This window comes from Malus domestica, chromosome 05 (assembly GCF_042453785.1).
Source record: "Malus domestica chromosome 05, GDT2T_hap1".
Lineage (NCBI taxonomy): Eukaryota > Viridiplantae > Streptophyta > Magnoliopsida > Rosales > Rosaceae > Malus > Malus domestica.
The window spans coordinates 8718746-8745468 of NC_091665.1; the positions used below are offsets into that span (position 1 = coordinate 8718746).

A 26723-nucleotide genomic window follows, 5' to 3' on the forward strand; every position below is an offset into this window, starting at 1 on the left:
TCAAAGTACTGAACCTGAATCTGGGTTTGTGATTTGAGTAGTTAAATAGCATTTAGACATTCTCTCCACAGGTTTTATTAGGTTTAATCCTTGTCAAAGGAAATTCGAACAAAATTATGACTAGTCAATTATGAGTTTTATCACATTCTCTAAATTCTGTGTAGATAAATATTAAATGTATTAAAAATAGTATTTATATTAGCATACAAATCCCTAAATAAATACATGTATTATAATTTGGTTAAAGTGATTTTGTGGTAACATTATCTAGGTAGTCAAGATGCCAGGCGGTATATTTGACTGTCACACACAATAGTTTGTTTTTATTGAGAAGCACTGGAATAATTCGATTCCCACTTCATTTACTTTTTTAGTATGATGTTATTTTATTTGTTTGAAGAACCTTCAAACATCATTCTGAAGTTTTTTTTTTCGATATTATAATTCTTATATGTAAGTAACAATCGAATCTCTTCATGCTTTCCCTCAAATATAATTCCACAAAGTTAGAAGGTAAGCTTTGAGAGAAGACAAACTTTTAATCATTTATTAAGACTCCCACTTGGAGTACCTAATCAAGCTTGTCTAAGCTCAAGTTTCCTTTTCAACCGTAAATTATATATATATGGTTAATTATTCCTATAAGGCAATGGCATTGAATTATTATTCGCCAACCCTTTCAAAATTTAATAATGGGATTTTTTAACTTTAATCTTTTAAGAATATTGAAATTTAAAATAAAACTAGTGTTAGATTACATATCGATTATAGTCCCTTGATGTGTTATTCATTTAAAATAATTAATTTACATTTTATTTAATGTCTCCCATTAAATATTTAAATTTATTATCATACAAATTTTAATTTATTTTTTGACAAAAAAAATAGTTTTCTTTTTAATTTTTTAATTTTATTTAATATTCTTCAAACTTGAAAGACTCAATTAATGTACCTAAATGTATGTATCGAAAAGTATTTGTGGAGTAAAAAATAATCAAGAAAAATATGGAGACAACACGTGGATTTTTGGGTAAAAAAACAAGATTACCTTGAGGCACACAGGAACTCCTACGCGCGAGCAACAGGCAATCACCACTCAATCAAGGTCAAAAGTGATCAAAATAGGTATTTAATCAAAACCTATTTCATCCATCCTCATCAAATCCTCCCCACAAGGTAACTCCAAAATTATTTCTTTCAAATTATATTAATTAGCTGATTAATTAATTTATTACTCAATTAATTTATTAATTAGCTAATTGACGGTAATTAACACCAAAAAATACCTCATATGGCCGGTCCTCATTCTCCTAATAGGGCCAGTCATACCCCTATAAATACCACTTCATTTTCTCCAAAAACCTAAGTTGAATTCCAAGCTTGTTGCAAGATTCTCTAAATTCTGTAAACATTTTCCCCTCAAAATTCTAACTTTGGCATCGGAGGTTCTTCGGCCAAAGCACCCCCCCATTCATCGTGGACGCGTGAGGCTCTTGGCCTTGACCTAAAGTGTTAATTGTTTTTGCAGGTGCATTTTTGTCCAAGAACAAGAAGGAAGAAATTTGCATCCACAGTATTGAACTAATGTATTTAAATGTTAGTACCGAAATGTATGTATTGAAATCTATGCACCGAAATGTATTATATTAAATTAATGTACCTAAATGTGTGTACCGAAATGTATGCACCGAAATGTTAGTACCGAAATGTATTATATTAAATTAATGTACCTAAATGTTTGTATCAAAATGTATATATTGAAATGTGTGTGCCTAAATGTATTATAATGAATTTAATGTACCTAAATGAAGAAGACAAAGTACATCAAAATATATTGTATAACAAAAATTAGTTTATCTAAATGTTTACAACAAAATATATTACGATAAATGAAATGAAAATTATAATTATAATGAAATAAAATTAATACATTAAAACTAGGAAGAAAAAGAGAAATAATTAAAAAATGCAAATGTAATTAATAAATGAGGTTATTAATGTATCAAAGGACTAAAATTATATTTTGATCTTACTTATGGTTTTAGTCTAAAAGTCATCTTTACCAATGATTAGAATGAAGTTTTCTATTTAATGATTATGTCCACATCTATTTGTTTGTGAATATTTATCCATAACATTAACCAGATTGTGTGTGTGTGTATATATATATATATATATTCATATACAAGGAGACATCTCTAGATGAATTTCTAACTAAATCGAAAGATACCTAGCAATATCACAATTACCTGCCCTCTGAGAGAAGCTTCATTTCATCAATTTTGTTTGCGCATGCTTCACCTGAGGCGAGTGGCTCCGTGGAATTTGACAAATTGTACGGAATCACACGCAAATCCTGGCATTAAAAGCCGCAAAAGCAAGTGTGCACTCCTCCTCCTTTCGATCTTGGTAATAAGAGTCGAGTTCAAGTGCTATAGAAAATTAGGATGGAGTAAGAGGAATATATATATCATAGAGTTGTACGTATGATCGATGAAAAGGTTTGTTATCCATTCAAGAGGGTTTTTTGTTAACATATATATTTTTATAAATTTTTCTGTAAGAACAATACACTTCTCGAAAAGTAGTTTGATAAAAGTGTTCACAGAAGCCAGAAGAAATAATAAATCAAATCCTAAGATTGTAACAATATTAATACATTAAAAGATGGGTCGCGTGATTTTAGAAGTCAAATCCTAGGTTTATAAAACAAATCATTCTTCAAACATACTTAATTAAACAACAGGTTGTGTGAACGGGAAAGTATTACAAAAAGTCTTCACTGCACATATATCAATTTCACATTGAACAAATAGTTTTGTCAGAGTATTTGAACAGTATAGACAAAGTTGTGAACACTGACGATAAGATTCTTAGTTAGGTTCTATCTTCCCCCTCCTAATATTCTTGTATTATTATTTACTTATGTGCGATTCAACCTTTATGTTCAAATGTTAGTGAGTATGGCATTAAATAATTCGATAAGAAGTGGATTCAAGCTTGAATCTTACATAAGTTAGTGGTTGTTCACGCTCTATTAATGCGAGTAGCTGCCAACCACTAATATATATGAAATTATTTAATGAGAAACGAACTAATCAACGGTGACAAACATCCAAACTCACATATGCACGTATACATATAGTTTTGTTACTTTCTAAAATTATCTCTTAAGATCCTAGCTTTATATTTTTTTTCTTTAATAATAATTATAACAATCTAGAGACAGCCTGTATCTTCATATTTACAAAATTCTAAATAAATAACAGAATAAACTCAATTCAAAACATAATTTAGTATGAATCAATGGTAAGCTAGACAAATCAATTCAAGCAATCATATATATAATCTAACACATCAACATAGGCAACAATAATCATCTAGTTATAATCAAATAAACTAAATTACTTATATATGCATATAGTTAAAAATGATTTCATGTTTAAAATTAGTTGATACCATTTTTCATGTTTAAAATTAGTTGATACCAACGTCAGCCTTTGCTTGAACTATTATTCAAAAGAAAAAAAAGTTAAACATAAGAAACCCATACATATACACATAACCTAATTACGTATGCAAATGTTCTTTAATTTCGTACATATATAGTAAACATAGAGAACAAAAAATAGGGAAATTTTATTTAAACCCATTAATCCTCTTTTCACACCCAACTTAGAAATTTTGTCCCACAAACTTACCATTTTACCCTCAAATACAAAATTTACAAACTTGAAAAAAATTACACAACAAGACTTGATTCTGGTCATCATTCCAGAAACTGTCGCCACCGACTTGCTCTTTATCTCATCGTTGTTCAATTATTCGTGCCTAATTCCATGGGGCTGGATTTTGGTCTGACTATTATCTCCTTAAACCTTAATAAACTAATTAAAAAAACCTAGCAAATTGTAGCTCAAAAGACCGGTGCAGTCTTGCAAGTCTTGAAATTAAGATGAAGTTCCATATGTGGACAAGTTAAAAAGCTATATATGCTTTCAAGGATGACAAAGCTCGTAGTCATTTGAAATTGGGTGAAGAGAGAATTGATGAGAAACCAAAATTTGAAAGAGAGAGTGGTTGATTTCAACATCACAGCCTATATATTTCTTCGATGAACCCAACCCAGCTCTGGCGACACATTCTCCTGATGTCGTTGAAGAGCACAACCTCCTCCACTGTATTTTTGTTGTTCTTCTCCACCCTTCGGCAATCCCTTTTCTGATTTCCGGCAACCCACACAGCAGCCAATTGTGGCTTTCAAGGCCATTTCGACCCAACCATTCGACAGTTGATAATATCTTTCTACACCCATCTTTTCTTTAGGGCATAATTGGAATATAAATTTTAACAAAAAATCAATGGGTGTAGAAATAAGTTTATTGGGTCCAAATAAAATTTCCCCAAAAAATAAACTCTTGCTTGCATCTCTATTTTAAATATTCTTTCACACGCTATAGGGTTGTCGATCGTTCATCTATATAGAATTCACATACATAATTACATAAACAATTGACCAACCGAAACATACAAGATCTAAGTGTACATGTCATTAACAATGAAAAGATGAGAAATCCAATCACAATAGTAGAATTACATATTAATTTTAGCAAAATAATTTTCATACATACTTATTTATTTGTGTATCTTAATTTTCTTTTAATTTACTTAATTAAAATACTATAAATAAACATAAGTCCCTTAATTTTTTTACGAGACAGGGTTCAAAAACAGCTTGGGCATAGACGACAATAAGAATAGCAGACCAATGAGAAATTTTCTGGTCAGAAAGCAGACCAATGAGGATTGAGAAAGCCAAACCTCAGTTCCCAGAAAGGAAGAGAGCGCCCTTTGGATTCCCAAACAAAACGTGTCAATCATCTATACGTCTCCGTCTCTCATCAATACGTCTCCCAGGGCCCTTGTGAGTGTCCGAGGATTCCCAGTTCCCCACGCTCTTCATGTATACGCGCCAACACTCTCTCTCTTCTTCTTAAACGTGCCCATTCACGCTGGTCAACAGACCTTTGTTTGACTCACCAGACAAAATGTTGGCCTCAAAAAGCGAGTATAGTGGTCCTTTTCTACTCTAGCGAGTGGGTAGCCCGGTCCAGCCATTAAACTACAAGGCTGTTTCCCTCCACAGCATAGCATATTTCCTCAAATAAACAGGGTTTCTACTTGTACAAAAAAGACTCTCCAGCTTTCCATGTAAAACATTTATAATTATATATATAGCCACATACATCTGAGGAAATTAAGGAAAGAGGGGAGCTGCTACTGTTTTCTCCATTACTTGTTTCTTCCATGTAAGCTCTCTACAGTTTATTATACACCTTGCTTTTTCGAGGAAAAAATCCAAAGGGAAAAAGACTTCTCTTTTGAGATAAATATGACCCTTTTTTTTTGGATTTTTTTGGTTCTTATTGACGATCTCCTTTTACTTTATATTACGGTTATTTCTGGCATACTTTGGTCTTATATGCTTTAGGTTTTGATTACCAATTTAGGCAAATTGGACAATTTTCTTGAACATGAGTAACTAATTTCTCTATGTATCTACCAATCTTAAAGAGAAGAAGGTATGGGGAGAGGAAAGATTGTGATTAGAAGGATTGACAATTCAACAAGCAGGCAAGTGACCTTCTCGAAGAGAAGAAGTGGGTTGCTTAAGAAGGCTAAGGAGCTATCAATCCTTTGTGATGCTGAGGTTGGATTGATTGTCTTCTCAGGCACCGGCAGGCTTTACGATTATGCTAGCACTAGGTTAGATCTCTCTCTCTCTCTCTCTCTCTCTCTCTCTCTCTCTCTCTCTATTGCGTCCTTTGAATTTTCTTTGGAGAGAAATATTGTTGTCATGTGAAATTTTTGCATACCCGAAGATGTTATTATTGCATAAAATACTGATTTTTTTTATGAATCTATATATAGCATGTGAAATTACTTAACCGAAGATGTTATTTGGCTATTTGGTTGCCTCCTGTCTTGTGGTCATGGATTGTGTAGAACATTAAGAAAGTCATATTATCCCTGATAAGAAATTACTATTAAAAACTTCCAAACGAAAAAAAAGTTACAAATAAAACGTCTGAACGCTTCTCACAGTGTATTACATACATATATATATGTGTGTGTGTGTGTATAAATATATATATATATATATATATATATATATATATATATATATATATATATATATATATATATATATATATATATATATATATAGGATTCAATTATCATCTATATAGGCAAGAGCTGATTATTTACGTATAATGATAAATTGAGATAGGAGGGAGCTAATGCATGATACAAAAGTACATTGGATTTAGTTATTTAGTAACCTTCAACGAAGAGGGGTTTTTGAGGCATGGACGGTGAGAATTTGTAAAGAAGTAGATGCATGCTTCTCCTTACTTAGACGTCTTAACATTGTGTTGCATGAGATATGTTGTCTCCTCATTGGCTTTGTTTATCCACATGAAGACAGTTCTTAAAATTAAAAAGTTCTTAGACGAAGTTACTTGATCGTACCTCCTTCAACTGGAATCACCTCCATGTTGCCCTTCATCTAAGTTTTAAATGAGACGTTTGTAGCTAGTTTGTCAATTCTCGTGAAAAATAAGTCATCTATGAATATCACATTTCTTTAGGGCCTAAACTGAGGAACAGTGTGCAGACTTGAGCTTTAGGAAAGACAGTTTTCTTGGTACGAAGGGGGATGCATGTTGGGGAAGGCAGAGTTGTAGATGTTAGAATTCTCTACCAATGAAGCTACAAGTTCTTACTCATTTGCATAATTATATATATAGGGCCGGGCGGTTCTGCGGCACCATAAAAACGACAAAAAAAAGAAGTTATTCTCCCCTAATCTCTTTCTTCTGTTTCCTATCTTTCCATTCTCTGCACATTTTTTGCTCTATCTTTTTCTCCATTTGTCCTCCTCCCAGCATACTTTCTCTTCTCTACTTTTTTCCTTTACAACTTTTTTCTCTATCCTTATAATCACATATATCTCATTGCGCTAGGGCTCAGTAGCAAACATCAAGATGAGTATATAATTGAATAATTTAAATTATAAAAAAATGAATACTTCGTTCACAATGTCTATTTTCCGCAGGTTAAGTAATGAGCCTAAAACTGGATATCATAATATTTGAATTCAAATTTTAGTTCAGGACGTATGTTAGGAAATCTAATTATTCAATAAATTAATGATTCCTGGGCTCACTAATCTGTTTGTGTTCAGCACAAGTTTGGCTGGTGCAGAATTAAAGATATGATCATCAAGATGGAGAAGAAATTTAAAAATAAAACGAAAAGCTTTGAAAACAAGATAGCATGGCCATGGAAGCTAGGATGAATGGTGAATAAAGAGAGGGGGAAATATCTGTACATAGGATGAACGATAAGAGGGAGAAGGGAGAAGAATGAGTCAGAGGAAAAAGGAGAAAATTAACGAAAAACAATTAATGAGATAGGAAACATTATATAAAAATATTAATTAAAAGGATTTTAGAATTGCATGAATTTCCAATTCATAATTATTTGAACAAATAAAATTAATTGGACTAATTAGATTACATCACAACCATTACAAATGTATAGATCGTCTAATGGTCTAAGACACGTTTTTTATTTTTTTATTTTTTATTTTTTTGTGGTGTCACAAATCCGCTCCCACACACACACACATATTAAGTTATAAATTAGAGAAGTTTGATTATCATGTTTTGAGTTCAAGAAAATAAAAACAGAAGAGATAGTTTGATAGGGATGACAATGGTCATGGAGCATATATGGTAATTAGTGCTATTATATCATAACTACGTTTATATCGTCGAAAAACAAAGTGCAATAGCATAACCGTGTTCAACGTCATTTGGTTGTTGTAGCCGTGTTAATCACTTGTCAAGAGAACCTTTAGCAATTAAGTTGTAGATGAAACATGATATTATTGTAGTTCCAGAACAAATTAAGATGTAGTTGAAACATGATATGGTAGTTGCATTGGGTTATTTTTAAGTTTTACCTATATCGGATCATGCAATTATATAAGCACTAAACAAAATTTTGAGAGTTGGCCAGTACGCTATATCAATAATATGCTTAGAGAATCTCCAACACTACAAGCTATAAATTTCTATGTTAGCATAAAAATGAGTCATAATCTATTATAGCTAGTCGGTTTAGGATGAACATCTCCAACATTACTAGTTATAAATACTGGATTTTTTTTATTATTTTTCAAGATATAAAAATAATAATATTTAATTTGCCCGAGCTAGTTGATATTTTGTGAAAACTGTTGATTTATTTAAGAGGAATAAAGTCTCATGAATATTAATGTAGATTCGGTGAATATTTCATCTCCACCATTTAAATTATTTTCCACCTTAAGTGGTTAAAGGATCATCAAAAGGAATAAAAAACACAGGAACTACAAGTTAACCCAGCTCCCTTCCTTTGTCTTGGACACTCACCTAATAAGTGCTTGAAACATCCAGCCATGGTCAAAGCCAAATAAGCCACGGACACCAAATCAATGTGCCAAATGTATCAATAGTCATCAGTCAAAACATTTTGAAATGATAGAACATTTTGATTTGAGCGTGCAACAAAATGGTATTGGTTAATTTGCAAGTAGAGCCTCAATTGAGACAGAAAATGATAATGTTAGAAAGAAATGGAGAATCCAGAATTGTAAGAGATGAACCAGATGCTGGAATCAAGGGAAACATCAGAAGATCAAAGGAAGTCACTCAGCTTTCTTCCTTCTTAATTTAGTGAATGAAATGCGAATTGCAATTTGGTAGGTCTTCAACTTTTATTGGTTTTTTGCTATTTCTCTTTTCTCTAGTTATGGGTTGTTTTCATTTATTTTCCTTTCATCGGCTAGCATTTGCATTGGTATTGATATTGCAATTTGCATTGGCATTCGCATCAACATCAACATCAAAACTAGCAATAACATAGCTTTCTTCTTAGTAAACAGTAAACTCATGATCTAGTGTGCCTTTATGAGTTTGACGGGAGGTGGTGGAAAAGCTTTGCAATTTGGTTTCTTTTATACTAGGGCTATTTTTTAGTATTTTACGTTGTAGGATTTTCTACCTTATGTTAACATAAGGGCTATGATGCATACACTGGTGTAGCCACATTTACTAGAATGGATGATGCCTACCTGGTTGCAGTTTTATGTTAGTTTACCTTTTATCTACTAGGACAAGTATTGTTCTTTGCTAAGTGAGAAAATTAAGTCTTGGAATGTAGCCATTTTGTTCTGTATATAGTGTTATTCTTTTTCTTAAACAATGGAATAAGAATTATTGTGTGCAATAAGTTCTTTTCTATATAAACAAAATTTTGAGAGTCGGCCAGTAGGCTATATCAATAAGATGCTTAGAAAATTCCCAGCACTACAAGCTATAATTTTTTTAGTTAGTATGAACATTCTAACATTGCCATTTATAAATACTGGATTTATTTTTTATTTTTTCAAGATATGAAAAATAATAAATAATTCATTAGCACGAGCTAGTATTGCAGCTTCTGTAAATTATTGCAAGCCTTAAAACCATTTAAATCATTTTCCATCTGAAGTGGTTAAAGGATCATCAAAAGAATGAAAAATACAGAAACTACAAGTCCTCAATCACAACCCAGCTCTCTTCCTTTGCCTTGGATACTCACGTACGTGCTTGAAAGATTCGGCCGTGACCAAAGCCGAATAAGCCACGAATAACAAATCCACGTACCAAACGTATCATTGGTCATGTCAAAACTTTTTGAAATCATAGAACATTTTGATTTGAGCGTGCAACAAAGTGGTATCTTCGTTAATTTGCAAGTATCAATTGGACAAAGAAAAAGCTAATAATGTTGAGGATATAGAATTGGAAAAGATGAAGCAGATGGTGGATAGAGATCTTATCCGGATCTTTAAGTCTGGAGCTAGCTGAACTAGAAATCTGGCTGTTCAAGGGAGGGAGAGAGAGATCTCTGCACCTTGTTTTGTATGAGGTGGGTTAGTGGGATGGGCAAAGGGGGCCAGAGGATTTTAAGTGTGATGTAGAAACCAATGGCCGAATGGATTGAAGAGGATTGGACCATCAGAAGGCAAAATGAAGCTGTGAGAATTTGCAGATTTTGCGTCCAAGCTCCATTTTGGCCCATGATATCTTAAACACACCGCTTTTCTGTGACATATGATAGATTTTGACCATCCAAGGTCGTTTCAACCTCCAAAATGCAATTTTAGTTTCCTTAAAAAAATCTGACTTTTGAGTTGTCGTCCGATTAATGTCATTTTAATTACTAGAGTCCTTTGAGTTGTTTTAGGAGTTGTAATCATTCAATTATCAATTAAACAAACAACCTTTTGGTTTTCCTCTCAAACCTGTTAATGTTTGATTGAGTTAATTTGAAGGAGAGAAGAGAAGATGAAGTTTCAGAGAAAACAGGGAGAGGAACGTGGTGGTTTCTTCCTTCTGCAATTTCACAGAGGAATGATTTCTCATTAGTTGCCACTCCACTCGCACACAACGTGCAAAGAGAGATATAGCTTTACAACAAAAAACTGAGCTGGATCAAAACATTCAAAAACAGATCTCAGCCACTCATTTAGCTAATAGCTAAGATCATCACACATGGCACTCATGACCTTTACATCTATATACCTTCTCACTTAGTATTTAATCTAAGTGCATACACATATTAACATCACAACTTATTTCTAATCAGCTATAGAATTATAATTCAACACTCCCCTTTAAGTCTAAAGCTGATTTCACTCCAAGTTTGCTTTTGAGAAGATTAAATTGATCTTTGGTGAGAGGCTTTATGAAGATATCTGCCAATTGTTCTTCTGTGGGACAATAGATCAGATCAATGATGCCTTCTTGTAATGCATCTTTGATAAAATGATACCTCCTATCAATGTGTTTAGTTTTCTGATGAAACACAGGATTCTTGGTGATTGCAATTGCAGCAGTGTTGTCACAATGCACTGGAGTTGCTTCAGTTTGTAACTCACCAAAATCTTCAAGAACAAACCGAAGCCAAATAGCTTGAGTAGTTGCCTTAGAGGCACTGATATACTCTGCTTATGCAGTAGAGAGTGCTACACAAATTTGCTTCACAAAGGCCCATGAGAACACTCCACCGCCAAAAAAAAATGCATAACCAGAAGTGCTTTTGCTGTCATCAACAGATCCTCCCCAATCACTATCACAGAATCCGATTAACATTGCATTCTTTCCTTTTACATACTCCAGACCATAATCTAATGTTCCCTTGATGTATCTAAGCACTCTTTTGGCTGTTCCAAAGTGTTTGTTTGAAGGACAGTGCATGAATCGGGCTAGAAGACTTGCGACATACATTATATCTGGCCGAGTGGCTGTGAGATACAACAAACTTCCCACAATTCTTCGATACTGTTCCTCACTTGCTGAACCACTGCCATCATCTTTGCATAACTTCTCTGATGAAACAAGAGGTGTGAACACAGATTTACATTCACTTAAACCAAACTTATCCAACAAGGAGGCTGCATACTTTTTTTGGTGGATAAATATGCTTGTGTGAGTTTGAATGACTCCCATACCAAGAAAATGGTGAAGAAGTCCCAAATCTGTCATTTCATATCTTATCATCATGTCCTCCTTGAACTCCTTCAACATCTCATTGCTATTTCCAGTATACACTATGTCATCCACATAGATTGAAACGATTAGAATTTCTCCTCCCCTTGCCTTGATGTAAAGAGTAACTTCACTTTGACTTTTCACAAATCCACAGTGAGCAAAATAGGTATCAATTTCACTATATCAGGCCCTTGGTGCTTGTTTTAGACCATACAAAGCTTTCTGAAGCTTGTACACCTTGTCTTCACTCCCCTTGATCACAAACCCATCTGGTTGTTCTACATAAACCTCTTCTTCAAGTACTCCATTTAGAAAAGCAGATTTCACATCTAGTTGGTATAGTTTCCAACTCTTCTGAGCTGCCAAAGCAATTAGAGTCCGAATTGTATCAAGTCTAGCTACAGGTGCAAACGTTTCATTATAATCAACACCTGGTTTCTGAGCATACCCCTTGGCTACCAGCCTTGCCTTATTCTTTTGCATTGTCCCATCAAGATTAAGCTTGGTCTTGAACACCCACTTAACCCCAATTATAGGTTTATCACTTGGTCTGTTCACTAGCTCCAATGTTGCATTCTTCTCAACCATTAACAATTCATCTTTCATAGCCTTCATCCATGATTCATCTTTAGCTGCCTCTTCAAACTTTTCAGGTTCTATAATGCAGAGATTGCATTGTGCTAGAACATAATCCAGATTCCTCCATCTCAATGGAGTGTGATCAAAGGCTTGAGTCTTTCTCATGTTACTACTTACATCACTTACTGATTCATGAGAAGATACCAAACTTGGTGTTAAAACATAGTCACGACCTTCTGGAGTTGTGTCTGATGAAATACTTTTAGGCATCTCAGATAACTCATCATGACTCAACACAGTTACATAATTGTCAGAGGCTTTCTTCCATTGCCAAGCTGCATTCTCATCAAACACTACATCTCTTGAGAGTATAAGCTTTTTATTAAGAGGGTCATACACTCTGTACCCCTTTTCATAGGTTGCATAACCTACAAATATGCCCTTGACACTCTTTGCATCTAGTTTCTGTCTCAACTCACTTAGTGTGTGTACGTAACATAAACAACCAAAGATTCTAAGGTGTGCAATTCCATGTTTTCGACCGCTGAATGCTTCAAATAGAGTTACATCTCCAAGAGCTATTGTAGGACACCTATTCAATATGTAGACAGCTGTGAGTACAGATTTTGCCCACAAATAGTAAGGTAATCCTTTGTCATGAAGCATAGCTTTTGCCATTTCAACTACAGCCCTGTTCTTCCTCTCTACCACTCCATTTTGTTGTGGAGTATAAGCCATAGAAAGCTGTCTTTGAATCCCTGCATCTTCACACATTTTGTTAAACTCACTGGATGTGAATTCACTCCTTTTGTCATTTCTCAGACATTTTACTTTAAAACCACTTTGTAACTCCACCATGGATTTGAATTTTCTAAAATAGATCAAAGCATCTGACTTGTATTTCAAAAAATAAACCCACATCATTCTTGTGCAGTCATCTACAAGAAGCATAAAGTATTTGTTACCCGCAAGAGAGTCATTTTGCATAGGACCACAGAGATCTACATGTATCAGCTCTAGAGGTTTGCTTGCTCTCCATGCCTGATTCTTTGGAAACCACTCTCTATGCTGCTTCCCAAACTGACAACCTTCACAAACTTCATCCACTTCTTCTAAAACTGGCAATCCAGAGATCTACATGTATCAGCTCTAGAGGTTTGCTTGCTCTCCATGCCTGATTCTTTGGAAACCACTCTCTATGCTGCTTCCCAAACTGACAACCTTCACAAACTTCATCCACTTCTTCTAAAACTGGCAGTCTATGCACCATTTCTTTGTTCTTGAGCTGTTGAAGACCTCTAAAATGCAGATGGCCTAGTCTCTTGTGCCATACCCAACTAGACTTAGAAATACTTGCTCTCAGTACAACCTGATCATTTGGTACCAATGTCAAAAGATAACACCTATTCTTTTTCATTTCAACTTTGAGTACCAGACAATCCAGAGAAGGTCCATCAAAGATGTTACACATTTTCCCCCCAAACACCAGGTAGTAACCGTGTTCATCCATCTGACCCACACTTAGCAAGTTCTCTTTCAACCCAGGTAAGTACATTACTTCTTTGACATATTTTCTGCCTTTGCTTGTGTTTATCACAAGTGTACCAAAACCTGCCACATTCATGAGTTCTCCTGTAGGCATTTGAACTTTGCCAACCACATTTGTCTTCATGTCTATTAATAATTTTGAATCCCCTGTCATGTGGTTGCTACAACCACTGTCAACATACCATTCTCCATTCACCTTTGATTCAGTGATTGTATTATTTGCATAAAACAGATTTCATGTCACCTCTACTTGATTAGCATTGTTTGCCTTTTACACTGATTTGCCTACTGTGCACTCTCTAGCCCAATGTCCAAATTTTTCACAGTTGTAACATTTAGGCTTCCCCTTATATCTACATTCCCCAAAGTGAAACTTAGAACATACCCTGCACTATGGTTTTGTACCTATCTGACCCCTTAACTGTGCATTATGTGCAGAATTAGCAGGAAATTTTTGCTGAAACTTGAGTTTTGGATCCCATTTCTTACCCTTATGATTCCAATTCTTCTGGAACTGAGAAGAACCAGATTGAACTCCACCCCTATTTTGCTCATTTGGACTCACTGAGAAAGATGAGAATGCTCTCCCAGTAGTATCAACAGTATGCAGATCAAACCGTTGCTCTTGAGTATTTAAGATTGCAACTACTTCCTGCAATTCTACAGTCTCTAGACTCTTTGTATTTTCTATAACCAAACAAATAGAATCATAAGGTTTATTGAAACTAATCAGAACCTTCTGCACAAGTTTCTCATTTGAAAGAGATTCACCAAATGTTCTCATCTGATTAATTCGTTCATTCAACCTTGTAAGATAGCTAGATAAACACTCATCATCTCGCATCCTAGCATATTCAAATTCTCTTCTAAGATTCTGCAATTTCACAGATTGTACCTGATCACCACCATGATATTCTCCGTACAACAAATCCTATGCCATCTTAGCTGACTCGGCATTAGCGATTCGTGGGAAGATTTGATCTGAGACTGTATTCTGGATGATTCCTAGAGCCTTCGCATCCTTCATGAACACAACAATCATTTCTTCATCAACTGCATCGTCCGATGACCCTTCAACTTCCTTCTTCTTCGAGTCAGGGGTTGTAATCCCTTTCTCCACCAGATTCCATAACCCAAGCGATTTGAAGATAGTTACCATCTTAATCCTCCAGAACTCGTAGTTCTCATCGGAGAAAATTGGAGTTCTCACCTCTAAGCTTCCAGATCCAGACATCTTGGTCCGATTGTTGATTTTCTCCTTAAATGGAACTTCGGCGACCTCCACTGAGCTTTGACTTAGCTTAGTGATTTCACATCTTCACGCCCAGACTCAGTTGATCGAAACTGGCTTTGAGGCCATGTTAATGTTTGATTGAGTTAATTTGAAGGAGAGAAGAGAAGATGAAGTTTCAGAGAAAACAGGGAGAAAAGAACGTGGTGGTTTCTTCCTTCTGCAATTTCATAGAGGAATGATTTCTCATTAATTGCCACTCTACTCGCACACAATGTGCAAAGAGAGATATAGCTTTACAACAAAAAACTGAGTTGGATCAAAACATTCAAAAACAGATCTCAGCCACTCATTTAGCCAATAGCTAAGATCATCACACATGGCACTCATGGCCTTTACATCTATATACCTTCTCACTTAGTATTGAATCTAAGTGCATACACATATTAACATCACAACTTATTTATAATCAGCTATAGACTTATAATTCAACAAAACTCTGGTAGATTCCAGAAAATTTGTTCTTCGAGGGTTTATGTTTGTTTCCCTTTTGCTTCATGTTGCATTAATCGGTACCAAAGAGGGTTTCTCCCGTCTTGGCATAGTAGGTTTTTTTATGAATTGATGGGTGTTCACCAATGTGAACCTGCCTCTATCATTTGAGCAAATTTAGATGCTCATAAAAAACAGATTGCAAATTTGACTACGCAAATTGGAGAACTTAGCGAGTTGTTACTCTAAGCCCTCGAGCCAAATAATAGAAGAGATATCGAAGGCAATAATTAGGGAGTTATGAGGCCTCACGTTTAAGATAGTGAATCACAGTCTGAAGAAGAATTGTAGACCAGCCTCGGATAATAATCTAAATCATCAAAATCGCAACAACTTTGATGATTTTCGGATTATGGCTGACATTCCAACTTTTATGGGAAATTTGAAGATCAAAGATTTCCTAAATTGGCTAGTGGAAGTAGAGATATTCTTCCACATCATAGAGGTTCTTGAGGCAAAGATGGTTGCCTTCCGTCTCAAAGCAACTACAGCTGTTTAGTGGGATCAATTACAGAACACTTAACAGAGGCAATGGATGAATCAGGTTCGAACATAGAGGAAGACGAACTAGCTTTTGATGGATCGATTCTTACCTACGGAATATGAACAACTTTTGTACCGCATGTACATTAGCTGCTTACAAGGGAATAGAACTGTGAGAGATTATACAGATGATTTCATGCGACTTTCCGAGCATAACCATTTGAAGGAGATAGAAAATCAGAAGGTTTTGAGGTATGCGAATGGGTTAAAACCCTGCATTCAGGAAAATAATGGGTTGCAAAAATGTGGAGTTTGTACGAGGCCATTCGCATGGCTTTGAAGGCAGAAATGATGAAGAATGAGAGGTGTTAAACCTCCTTCTGGAAAAAACGTGGCAAGCACTCTAAAATCCCTATTGCCTTGGCTACAAAGAGAGGAAAATTTGTGCGATAACATTCTGGAGGATCGAAACCTTCAAATTTTCCTTCTAGAACACCTAATGAATGAGTTAACAAAACTTTTAAAAGGGGGAGGAACAAAAACCAAACTCAAAAGGAAAATCCGTATGTCAAACCTACAATAGACATTTGTTATCAGTGCAACAAAACTATGCATCGGTCCAATGTTTGTCTCGAACGGAGACAACCCAATTTGCTAGAGACTAACAGGAGCAATGAAGAAAAGTATGAGGAAAAAGTTGGTGGTGATGATGACTATGTAGAGGTTGGATTTGTAATTGAAGAAGGAATAAGATGCCTCACTTTGGTGTTGCAAAGAGTTCTCTTGGCACCAAAAAATGTCGGGCAAAGGTACTTCATTTTTTGCTCTCTTTCCTCCATCAACGGTAAAGTTTGCGAGGTGATTGTAGACAATAGTAGTTGTGAAAATTTCATGGCTAAAAAAGTCATCACCCATATTCCCTTAGATGGGAAAGGAAGGACCTTCGGTTCATGTCACAGAAACTTGTCATGTCCCACTTTTCACTTGGGATGAAGTAGTATGTAATGTAATTGCTATGCATGCCTACCATATACTATTAGGTAGACCTCGGCAACTTGACATGAATTCAGAATTGAGGGTCGAGATAATGTTATGTTATTCATTTGGAATAATTGGAAGATTGCAATGGCTCATGTTTCGCCTTCTGATGCACCGAAAACAATGAGTGTTTCCTAACCTAAACTAGTAACGAGCAGGAGATTGAGGGGGCTATAAAAGAAGCTAGTTATTTCTTTCCGATCTTGATGAAGGGATTGTTGGCAGAAAGTAGAGAAAATAAACAAATTCCTCCAAAAGTGCAACTATTAAAGGAGTTTCAGGAACTCATTCTGAAGAGTTGCCTAGCAAATTTCCTATCACGAGAAACATTCAACATCAAATTGTTTTGGTACCTAGAGCTAGTCTATCAAATCTTCCTCATTATCGAGTAACAGATTGAAGACTTACTAAGAAAAGCCTTTACTAGAGAAAACATGAGCCTTTGTGCAGTACATGTCCTTTTTGTTCCAAAGAAAAGAAAAAAGCGCAGCACATGTGCAGACAACTGATCTATCAACCAAATCACCATCAAATACAGAGTTTCCATACCATGGTTGGATATGCTGGATGTCCTCGAAGGTTCAAAATTGTTTTCGACAATTGACCTTCGCAGTGGATATCAAGCTAGGACATGAGTGGAAAACGGTGTTCAAGAGCAAGAATAGGTTGTTTGAGTGGCTAGTAATGTCGTTTGGACTGTCTGAGCATCGAGTACCTTTATGGGGCTTATGAATCAAGTTTGTAGTCCTTTTAATGGTTTATTTGTTGTGGTTTGATAATGTCTTGATCTATAACAAGATCAAAGAAGAATATTTAATCCATTTGAGGCAAGTTTTGAGCATGTTGAAAGAAAATAATTTGTATATGAATATTATGAAATGCATATTTTGTACATCCGAGATTAGCCAACTTCAGAGTTTGTCTTTGACGTAAGAAGTTTGGTGAGAATGGAATTCAAGTGGATGATTATAAGACCATGGCCATTCAAGATTAGCTAACTCTAGAGTTTGTCTTTGACGTAAGAAGTTTTCATGACCTGGCTACTTTTTATCGGAGATTTATGCAGCATTTCAGCACCATCACCGTGTTAGGAAAGTTGAATTTCTTTGAATGAATAATTGTTTATATGCAACTCTTCATTCTCTCACATAACTCTAACCTTCTAACTAACTTGCCACCTATTACAACAAACTTAACAAATTAACCAACTCTAAGTTTTATCACCGACTGAGTCTTTTACAATACTGTCGTTTACATTTCCCCTCAAACTAAACTGAGGAGCACAAAGAGATAGTTTGGATCGTAAGAGATGAAATATGTCTTTGGATAGTGATTTGGTGCAAATATTTGCAATATGATCTTTGGTGCAGATAAAATGGACTGAAATGGCCTTTGACAACACTTTTTCTCGAATGTAATGGTAATCAATCTCAACATGCTTTGTTCGAGCATGAAACAAAGGATTCTTAGCAAGAGAGATTACACATTGATTGTCACACTAGAGTTGAGGAGTAGAAGGAAGAGAGAAACCAATATCAGTAATCAATTGACATATCCATGTGATTTCAGCTGCAGTATTTGCTAGAGACCGGTACTCTGCCTCTGTGGAAAAAACGAGCAACTGTTTGTTATTTTTTAGCATTTTAACTGATGAGAGAAGATCCTAGAAAAAATGCAATAACCATCAGTTGATCTTCTGTCAATTGTATAATCGACCCAATCAGCATCAAAGAAGGCTTTGAGACCTGGAACAGATGACGATTTGGAAAACCAAAGACCAATGTCAATAGATCCCTTGAGATATTTGAGAATTCGTTTGACAACCTGAAAATGGGATTGCCATAGACTGTGCATAAACTGACATACAAGATTGATTGCAAAAGATAAGTCTGGTCGAGTCCAAGTTAGATACTATAGAGCACCAACTAAAAATTGATATTCTGCAGGATTTTCAAGCAATGGAGATTAGTGATCCAACTTAGATGTACTGAGATGAATGACATATGGCTTGGATCTATCCATATGAGCATTCTTCAAAAGATCCAAGATATACTTGGTTTGTGAAATAAAGATGCCTTTGGGAGATCTCTTAACTTTAATACCTAGGAAATAATGAAGGAAACCAAGGTTTTTTTATGGGAAAGAGGGAGCTGAGTTGAGAAATAACATGCGTGCAAGCTGCAGTGGATGGTCTTGTGACAATGATATCATCAACATAAACCAAGACAAAGACCATTGGGTCCTTTTTAACAAACAAGGAGTGGTCAGATTGAGATTCAGTAAATCGAAGATGTTTCAATACACCATGCAGTTTTTCATACCAGGCTAGAGAGGCTGTTTAAGTCCATATAGGGACTTGTGTAACTGACACATATGAGTGGAATAAGTTGCATCCTTAAAGCTAGGGGCATGTTGCATAAAGACAGATTCAGAGAGTTCCATGCAAGAATGCATTACTTACATCAAGTTAACTGAGACTCCAATCAAACTGAGCAGTAAGAGTGAGTAGTAGTTGAATGGTCACAGGTTTAGCCACAGGGCTAAAAGTTTCAGTGTAATCTAACCCTTCTTATTGACAGAAACCTTTAGCAACTAAGCGAGCCTTGTACCTATCTATAGTACCATTATGTTTTCTTTTAATTATGAAAACCCACTTGCATCCCACAATGTTTTGATGATCAGTTTTGGGTATTAAAGATCAAGTACCAATTTGTTGCAGGGCATGAAACTCCTCCTGTATTGCCTTAACCCAATATGGATACTTTGAAGCTTGGAGATAGGTAGTGGGGATAAAATCACGGGAAAGATGAGAAGGGAAAAGATGCTTGGTTGCAGAATAGGCTTTTGGTTTGTAAATACCATATTTGGACCTGGTTTGCATGGGATGGGTATTGAGAGGAATGGAGGAAGGTGGAGATAATGAAGTAGCTGTAGGGATTGGAATAGATGAAGTTGATGGAGAAGATGAATTGGGTATGGTATGAGGTTGTAAGGATTGTGAAAATGAAGGTGTAGGACTGGAATAAGGTTGAGTAAAAGTGAGGTGAGTATGAATGGTATTTTGAGATGAAGATGCACTTGGGAGAGTAGGATAATGAGAAACTACAATATTATGAAAGGGAAAACTGATTTTATCAAATAACATATGCCTGGAAATATATAACTGATTTGTAGTAAGATCCAGACATTTGTAACCTTTGTGATTGAGGCTATAGCCAAAAAACACACTAAGCTTGCTTTTGGGATCTAGCTTAGATTTGGAATAGGGTTGTAACCATGGAAAACAACTGCTCCCAAAAGTTTTAGAGTGGTATAGGTAGGTGATCTGTGAAATAAATGTTCCCATGAAGATGATCTAGAGGCAGTAGGTAATCGATTAATAAGAAAAACAGCTGTAGAAAAGGCATGATCCCAATAGGTATGAGGAACTTTGGAAACTGTTAGCAGTGTTCTAGTAGTCTTAACTAGGTGTCTGTGCTTGCGCTCAGCACAACCATTTTGTTGAGGAGTGTGAGGGCAACTTAGTTGATGACTTATACCATTCTCAACAAGAAAGTTTGAGAATTGAGTGCTGAGATATTCACCTCCAGAGTCTGATCTGAGAGTAACAATTTTGGTATGGAGCAGATTCTGAACAAGGCCTTTGAATTTAACAAAAGTAGGAAACACATTGGATTTATATTGCAAGGGATATAACCAACAATATTTTGTAAAGTCATCAACAAAGATGACATAGTATCTGAAATTATTCACAGAGGTAACATATGATGGCCCCCAAACATCTGTGTGAAGTAGCTCTAATGACTTACTTGTATGACAAAAGACAGGAGTAAATGACAATCTAGAACTTTTACTTAAAGCACAACTATGACAAATATGCTGGTTTGAACCACTAGACATAGAAATACAAGACTTAGCAACTTATTTATTTAATATCTTCAGAGAATGATGGCCAAGTCTTTGATGCCAGAGATCTCTAGAAGCATGAACAGAAACAGCAAGAGCATTATGAGGATTGAGCATAAAGCTAGAAGATTATGGCTGAAAGTAATAGAAACCATCTCTTACAGGACCTTTAAAAAGCATCTTCCCCGAAAAAATATCCTTCACAACAAAGTGAAAAGGATAAAGATGCATAGAACACCAATTATCAACAAGAAATTGATTTGCACAAAGCAAATTGTGTTTCAAATCAGGAGCATGTAACACATTACTAAGTTGAAATTTGTGATGAGGAGTAAGTAATGTAGAGGAACCAGAGTGAAGAATAGGCAAACTTTTGCCATCTCCAATGTAAACTTGCTTAGGTCCGAAGTAAGGCTCTAGATTTTGCAAAGTCTTGTAGGAATTGGCCATATGATTGCTAGCACCAGAATCAACAATCCAAGTAGGTTGAGTAGAATGTGTGCTTGCAGTCATAGTAGAATGTGTGCTTACAGCCATAGCAGAAGGAGAAACATTGCTGGAGTTACTGGAATAATGTGGATTCATGCACTGAGGGCACTCAATTGCATCATGCTCAAATTGATGACAAATATAAGCTAGATACCATCTTCCATCGTTATAACCTCACCAGAATTAAGGTAGAGGAGGTACCGGGCCATCAAAAATTCCGGTGAGGTTATAACGATGGAATATCAAAGCAAATAGTGCATTCCAGGTAAGGTAATTGGTTGTGGTCAGCTTGATTGGCACCATAGATCCAATATTCTGGATCGTAATTGAAGGTGTAGAGAAAGAAGAACTGGAAATTTGAGAAAGGAGAAGGATGAATCTGTGTTGCTGACTTAGAGAAGGGAGAAGCAGAGACGGCCATGGAAGAAGATTAGGGTTTTGGTGAAAGCTTAGTGAAGAAGCTTTCAGCGGGAAAGCTTAGCAGAGAAGCGTTGAGTGGGAAAACGTGGGATTTGGATCAAGTCGATAGACAAATGGCAGGTGATACCATGTTAGGAAAGCTGAATTTCATTGAATGAATAATAAAGTTACACTATAGTTGTTTATGTACAACTCTTCACTCTCTCACATAACTCTAACCTTCTAACTAACTTGCCACCTATTACAACAAACTCAACAAATTAACCAACTCTAAGTTTTATCACTAGCTGAGTCTTTTACAATACTATCCTTTACACAGTGCACCTATCACAAAATGTTTATAGAAAGAGACAAGTTCAATTAGGGAGAGAAATAGGAACAAAGCTTTGCCCCAATCAAAGATAAGCTTTTGTACCTCTCCGGTGTTGGCCTTTCCGAATTTTGAGAAGGTATTCGAGGTCAAATGTGATGTAAGTGCAGCAGGATTGGGTGTTGTTCTTTCCTAAGAAGGAGTTTTTCCTATTCACGAAAGTTTATTAACAATTAGAGACATGTTAATAAAATGCATATTAGATGGGTAACTTTGTTTCAGAAATTCCCGTTTGTTATCAAGCACAAATTTGTTGTTCAAAATCGTTTTGCCGATGTCTTGAGTAGACAAGTGTCCTTGCTGATCATCCTTTCTTAAGAAGTTGTGGGGTTCAAGTGCTTGATGGATTTGTGTTTCTCAAGAAATTTGGGGGAAGTACATTAGTCATGAGCCTATGACAGATTACTTTATCAATGAAGGTTTTCTGTTCAAAGGCAATTAGTTGTGTATTCGTGTCTCTTCCTCACGAGACAAACTTATTGCATAAAGGTGGATTAAGCGGTCATCTCGACCGTGATAAAACAATAGCAAGTCTAGAGGAAAGATATTTTTTGTCGCATTTGAAGCGGGATGTTGGAGTAATTGTGCGGAAATGTTATACTTGTTAGGTTTCTAAAGGGCAAGTCCAAAGCACTGGCTTTTAAATGGCATCGCCTATTCCAAACAACATTTGGCAGGTCCTTGCTATGGATTTTGTGCTCAAGCTACCCCGAACACAAAAAGATAAGTGGGTTCGGCTTTTGGTGTGGTTGACAGGTTTTTCAAGATGGCTCATTTTGTTGCTTACAAGAAGACTACTGATGCATCTAACATAGCCAAACTGTTTTCAGGGAGGTTCGATTGCATGGAGTACTTAAGTTCATCACTTCCGATCGAGAAACCAAGTTCTTGAGCCATTTCTGGACTACCTTGTGGAGAATGTTTGAGACCACTTTGAAATGTTAATTACTAGAGTCCTTTGAGCTATTTTAGGAGTTGTAATCAGTTTATTGAAAGCCTTTGGATGTTTCAATGTAACCATTCAGTTTTGCTTTCAAACTCTAGTGGATTCTAGAAAACTTGTTCTTCGAGGGTTTACATGTCTTTCCCTTGTACTTCATGCTGCGTCAAAATAAGTGGTCTGGATATCTAAGTTTGCTAACTTCGGACATAGATCCGGAGTGTACTCAATTCCAGATGTTGGAATTATGGAAGCATCAGAACAGAAGTTGCACTCAAGTTTCTTCTTTCTTAATTTTAGTGAATGGAGTAACAATTACAATTTGGTTGGGCGTCAAGTTTTCTTGGTTTTTTTTTCTATTTTTCTTTTCTCTAGTTTTGGATTTTTTCTTTCTTTCTTTCTTTCTTTTCTTTCATCGGTTGGCATTTGCATTGGTATCATATTGACATTGGAATTGCACTGACATTCGCACCAATAGCAAAGTTTTGTTAGTAAACTCATGATCTTGTGTACCTTCATGAGTTTCACAGGAGGTGTTGGAAAAACTTTGCAATTTGGTTATACTAGGACTATATTTAGTATTTTACATCTTAGGATTTTCTACCTTATGTTAGATGAGAACTATGATGTCGTTGTAGCCACATTGACTGAAGTGGATGATGCATACGTGGTTGTGGTTTTATGTTTCTTTACCTTTTATCTACTAGGATAACTATTGTTCTTTGCTAAGTGAGAAAATTAAGTCTTGGCAAATATATAGCGTTATTCTTTCTTTTAAACAATGGAATAAGAATTAGAGTTTGCAATAAGTTCTTTTGTATCTTTGATTTGTTAACAATATGACAGCCGCACATCAGCTTGTAGGGATTTTGCCTCATCCCCAACCATTTCACCGATAAAGCCAAAATGTAACTCTTTATACTTGTTTGCTTCAGTTATATTTCTTGTTGTAGTTGTATTGGTTGTTAGAACAAAAGGGTATCAACTTAAGAGAGTACTCGCTCTTCGCCGGCCAGTCACCAAAGTTCTTGATATATGTGTGTGTGTGTGTGCGCGCGCGAGCGCGTGTGCAGGCCTCCAACAGTTTCGTGTACGTATAAAAGTCTATTTGAACGGGGTTAGGCGGATCTGGTATTGAGGAGGGGTTTGAGTACTCTTGCAATGATTACTGAAGTTTTCAGAAGATCTGTTCGTGTAGATGTTTCCAACAATTTGACATGTCTAACGTTATAGGAGAGAATGCAGTGTCACTATGACTGCCACTTTTTGATGTTTTTAAACATATTCCTATTTTCTGAGGGTTTTAAAGGGCCATTGAGAAAGCCAATGACACTATTCATTCTAGCCGACCCAAGATAATGGAGCGTAGCTGCGCACATAAAGCATTACACATCTGCTCTCTCTCTTTGCTTCCTTGTTGCACTTTCACACAGAGTTCGATTACTCATAACCGTTCACCTGGCCTTAAGCTAGAGGCTGAGGCTCCGAAGAGTTACCGAAAGATGATGGTTTAAGTAGAAATGAGTCTGTACGAGATTTCTTGGTACTGTTAGGGTTAGGGTTTTAAGGGTACAAAATTAAAGGAGACGAGTTTCGATTTAACTATTTTTAAGGCTACAAACTTACGAACCAGATTCTCACTTCAGTAATATGCTAGTAGATCAGTGCCTTAGTTACTGGATATATATACATTTGGCTATCAACTCAGATTTGATATAGGCAGCGGCAGATTTAGGCAAAATTATCCAAGGTTCACGTAAAAGTTCACAAACATTTCTTAGACATATACTAACCTTCAAAATTAAACCATAATTCCATCATTCATAATTTATAGAACAAATGACAATATAAGTTATAATTGTCTAGACACGTTTTCATATTTTGAAAATACTACATTATAACTTCATTCTCAACAAAAAAGTAAGCATTGCTCTCAACATAAATTACCATGATCTCCCATTCAGTTACACAATAGACTTTTCATAATATTCAGTAGAAAAGTCTCTCTCCACTGAAGTCATAGCAGCCTTTAGAATCAAAGTCAATGCGGGGTGGTAGGAGTTTTGGGTGTTAGGGATTGAGATTTGAGAATTGGAATTGAAATTGAATTGAGCCGAATTTGCTGCAGCGTGCGGGTTTGCTTTTTTTTTTTTTTTTTCTTTTCATTTTAAGTTGCTATTTGTCTGCTTTAATTTTATATTTTATAAAGTAACCTAGCCCAAAACGATATTTTGGCCAGATAATATTTATAAAAAAAAAAAAAACTAATAATAAGGGAAACTCATTTTTTGAAGTATTTTATCAAACAGTTAGAGGGTACGTTCAAAAGTGTTGCACCCCAAATCATTCATAAAAATTCACTGTTGTTCGGGGGTCAGTTTACCCCCTTCCCCCTAATGGGTCCGCCCCCAAATAAAAGATGACTTATTTCCTCTTGTTTTTCTCTTTAATCAAGCTAGGAGGATTCTAACATGGGGCCTCTTCTATTGTTGGGAAGAAAAATCACTAAACCAGTAGTTACTAGTTAGTTATGAAGGTGAAGGTGAATGCGAATCAGGGCCAACTGATATAATCATTTGAGCAACTAAAATGACCGAATGACAAAAATATGTAACAGCATGAAAAAGCATTGCCAGATTGTTTAATACTCAAAGGGACTTATCGCATTCGCCCCTCCTACAGTATTGTTTGCGTAGAAAAAGCAGGTTTACAGATTTCCCCAAACCCGTTCAAAACAAATGTTAACAAGGATTACAAATATTTCCCCTATGTGCTCGATAAACTAATGACCATAACGCTATGAATTTACTACGAAATATTCACAAGTTACATGAATGTTACATCTAATGACCATAGCGCTATGAATTTCTTATCAGCGTGAAATCAGTTATCGATCGGTTCAGCAAACTAAGAGAGGAGCATCGTCAGCTGCTGAATCCTGCTTCGGAAGTCAAGGTAACCACTTAACAGCTCCAATTTTCTTTTTGCTGAATACCTGCAATTATACTGTATAGAGGCATTATATATATATGATACTGTTAAACACTAAGCAATAAGCTTCTTCAACAATGCATACTTGCTACCCAGAATTGCTTTCATATAAGGTCCTACGCATGCATACCACTTGAATAATTACGTAGCTTATGGTCTTGCCTATGTATAGTAATAAACATTAGCAAACATAATCTGTCCTCAGCAATGTTGGATTACATCCTTTCGGAGAGATTATAGAAAAGCAAACATAGAAATGGCGAGAAAGTAGTCTTTCTTAGTCACAAATTTAACTGTATGGAAAAGTACACGATAGGATTAGTCTAGAGAGTTCGAAATAGCATTATGGACAAACATGTATCCATACAAAGAAATTACGACTCAGATGTTACTATCACTTTTCATTAGAAACCTTCTGAGACAATCATAGAGCTCTATCCTCCTCAATGCATTGTTGGCACTTAACTCATTAAGAGACGCATAAAGGATTTTAGGGAAAAGAAGCTATAAACATTAACAAACCATTAA

General features: G+C 35.7%; 1 protein-coding gene across 1 annotated transcript in view; it reads left to right on the forward strand.

The window, feature by feature from the left end:
- The first annotated feature begins 5573 nt into the window (after window positions 1–5573).
- Window positions 5574–26723, forward strand: part of LOC108173428 (MADS-box transcription factor 23-like) — a 34818-nt gene continuing 13668 nt past the window's right edge. The window contains exons 1-2 of the mRNA XM_029103631.2: window positions 5574–5766; window positions 26081–26159. Coding sequence (XP_028959464.1) covers window positions 5585–5766; window positions 26081–26159 — 261 coding nt within the window. The 5' untranslated portion in view covers window positions 5574–5584. The remainder of the gene's footprint in view (window positions 5767–26080; window positions 26160–26723) is intronic.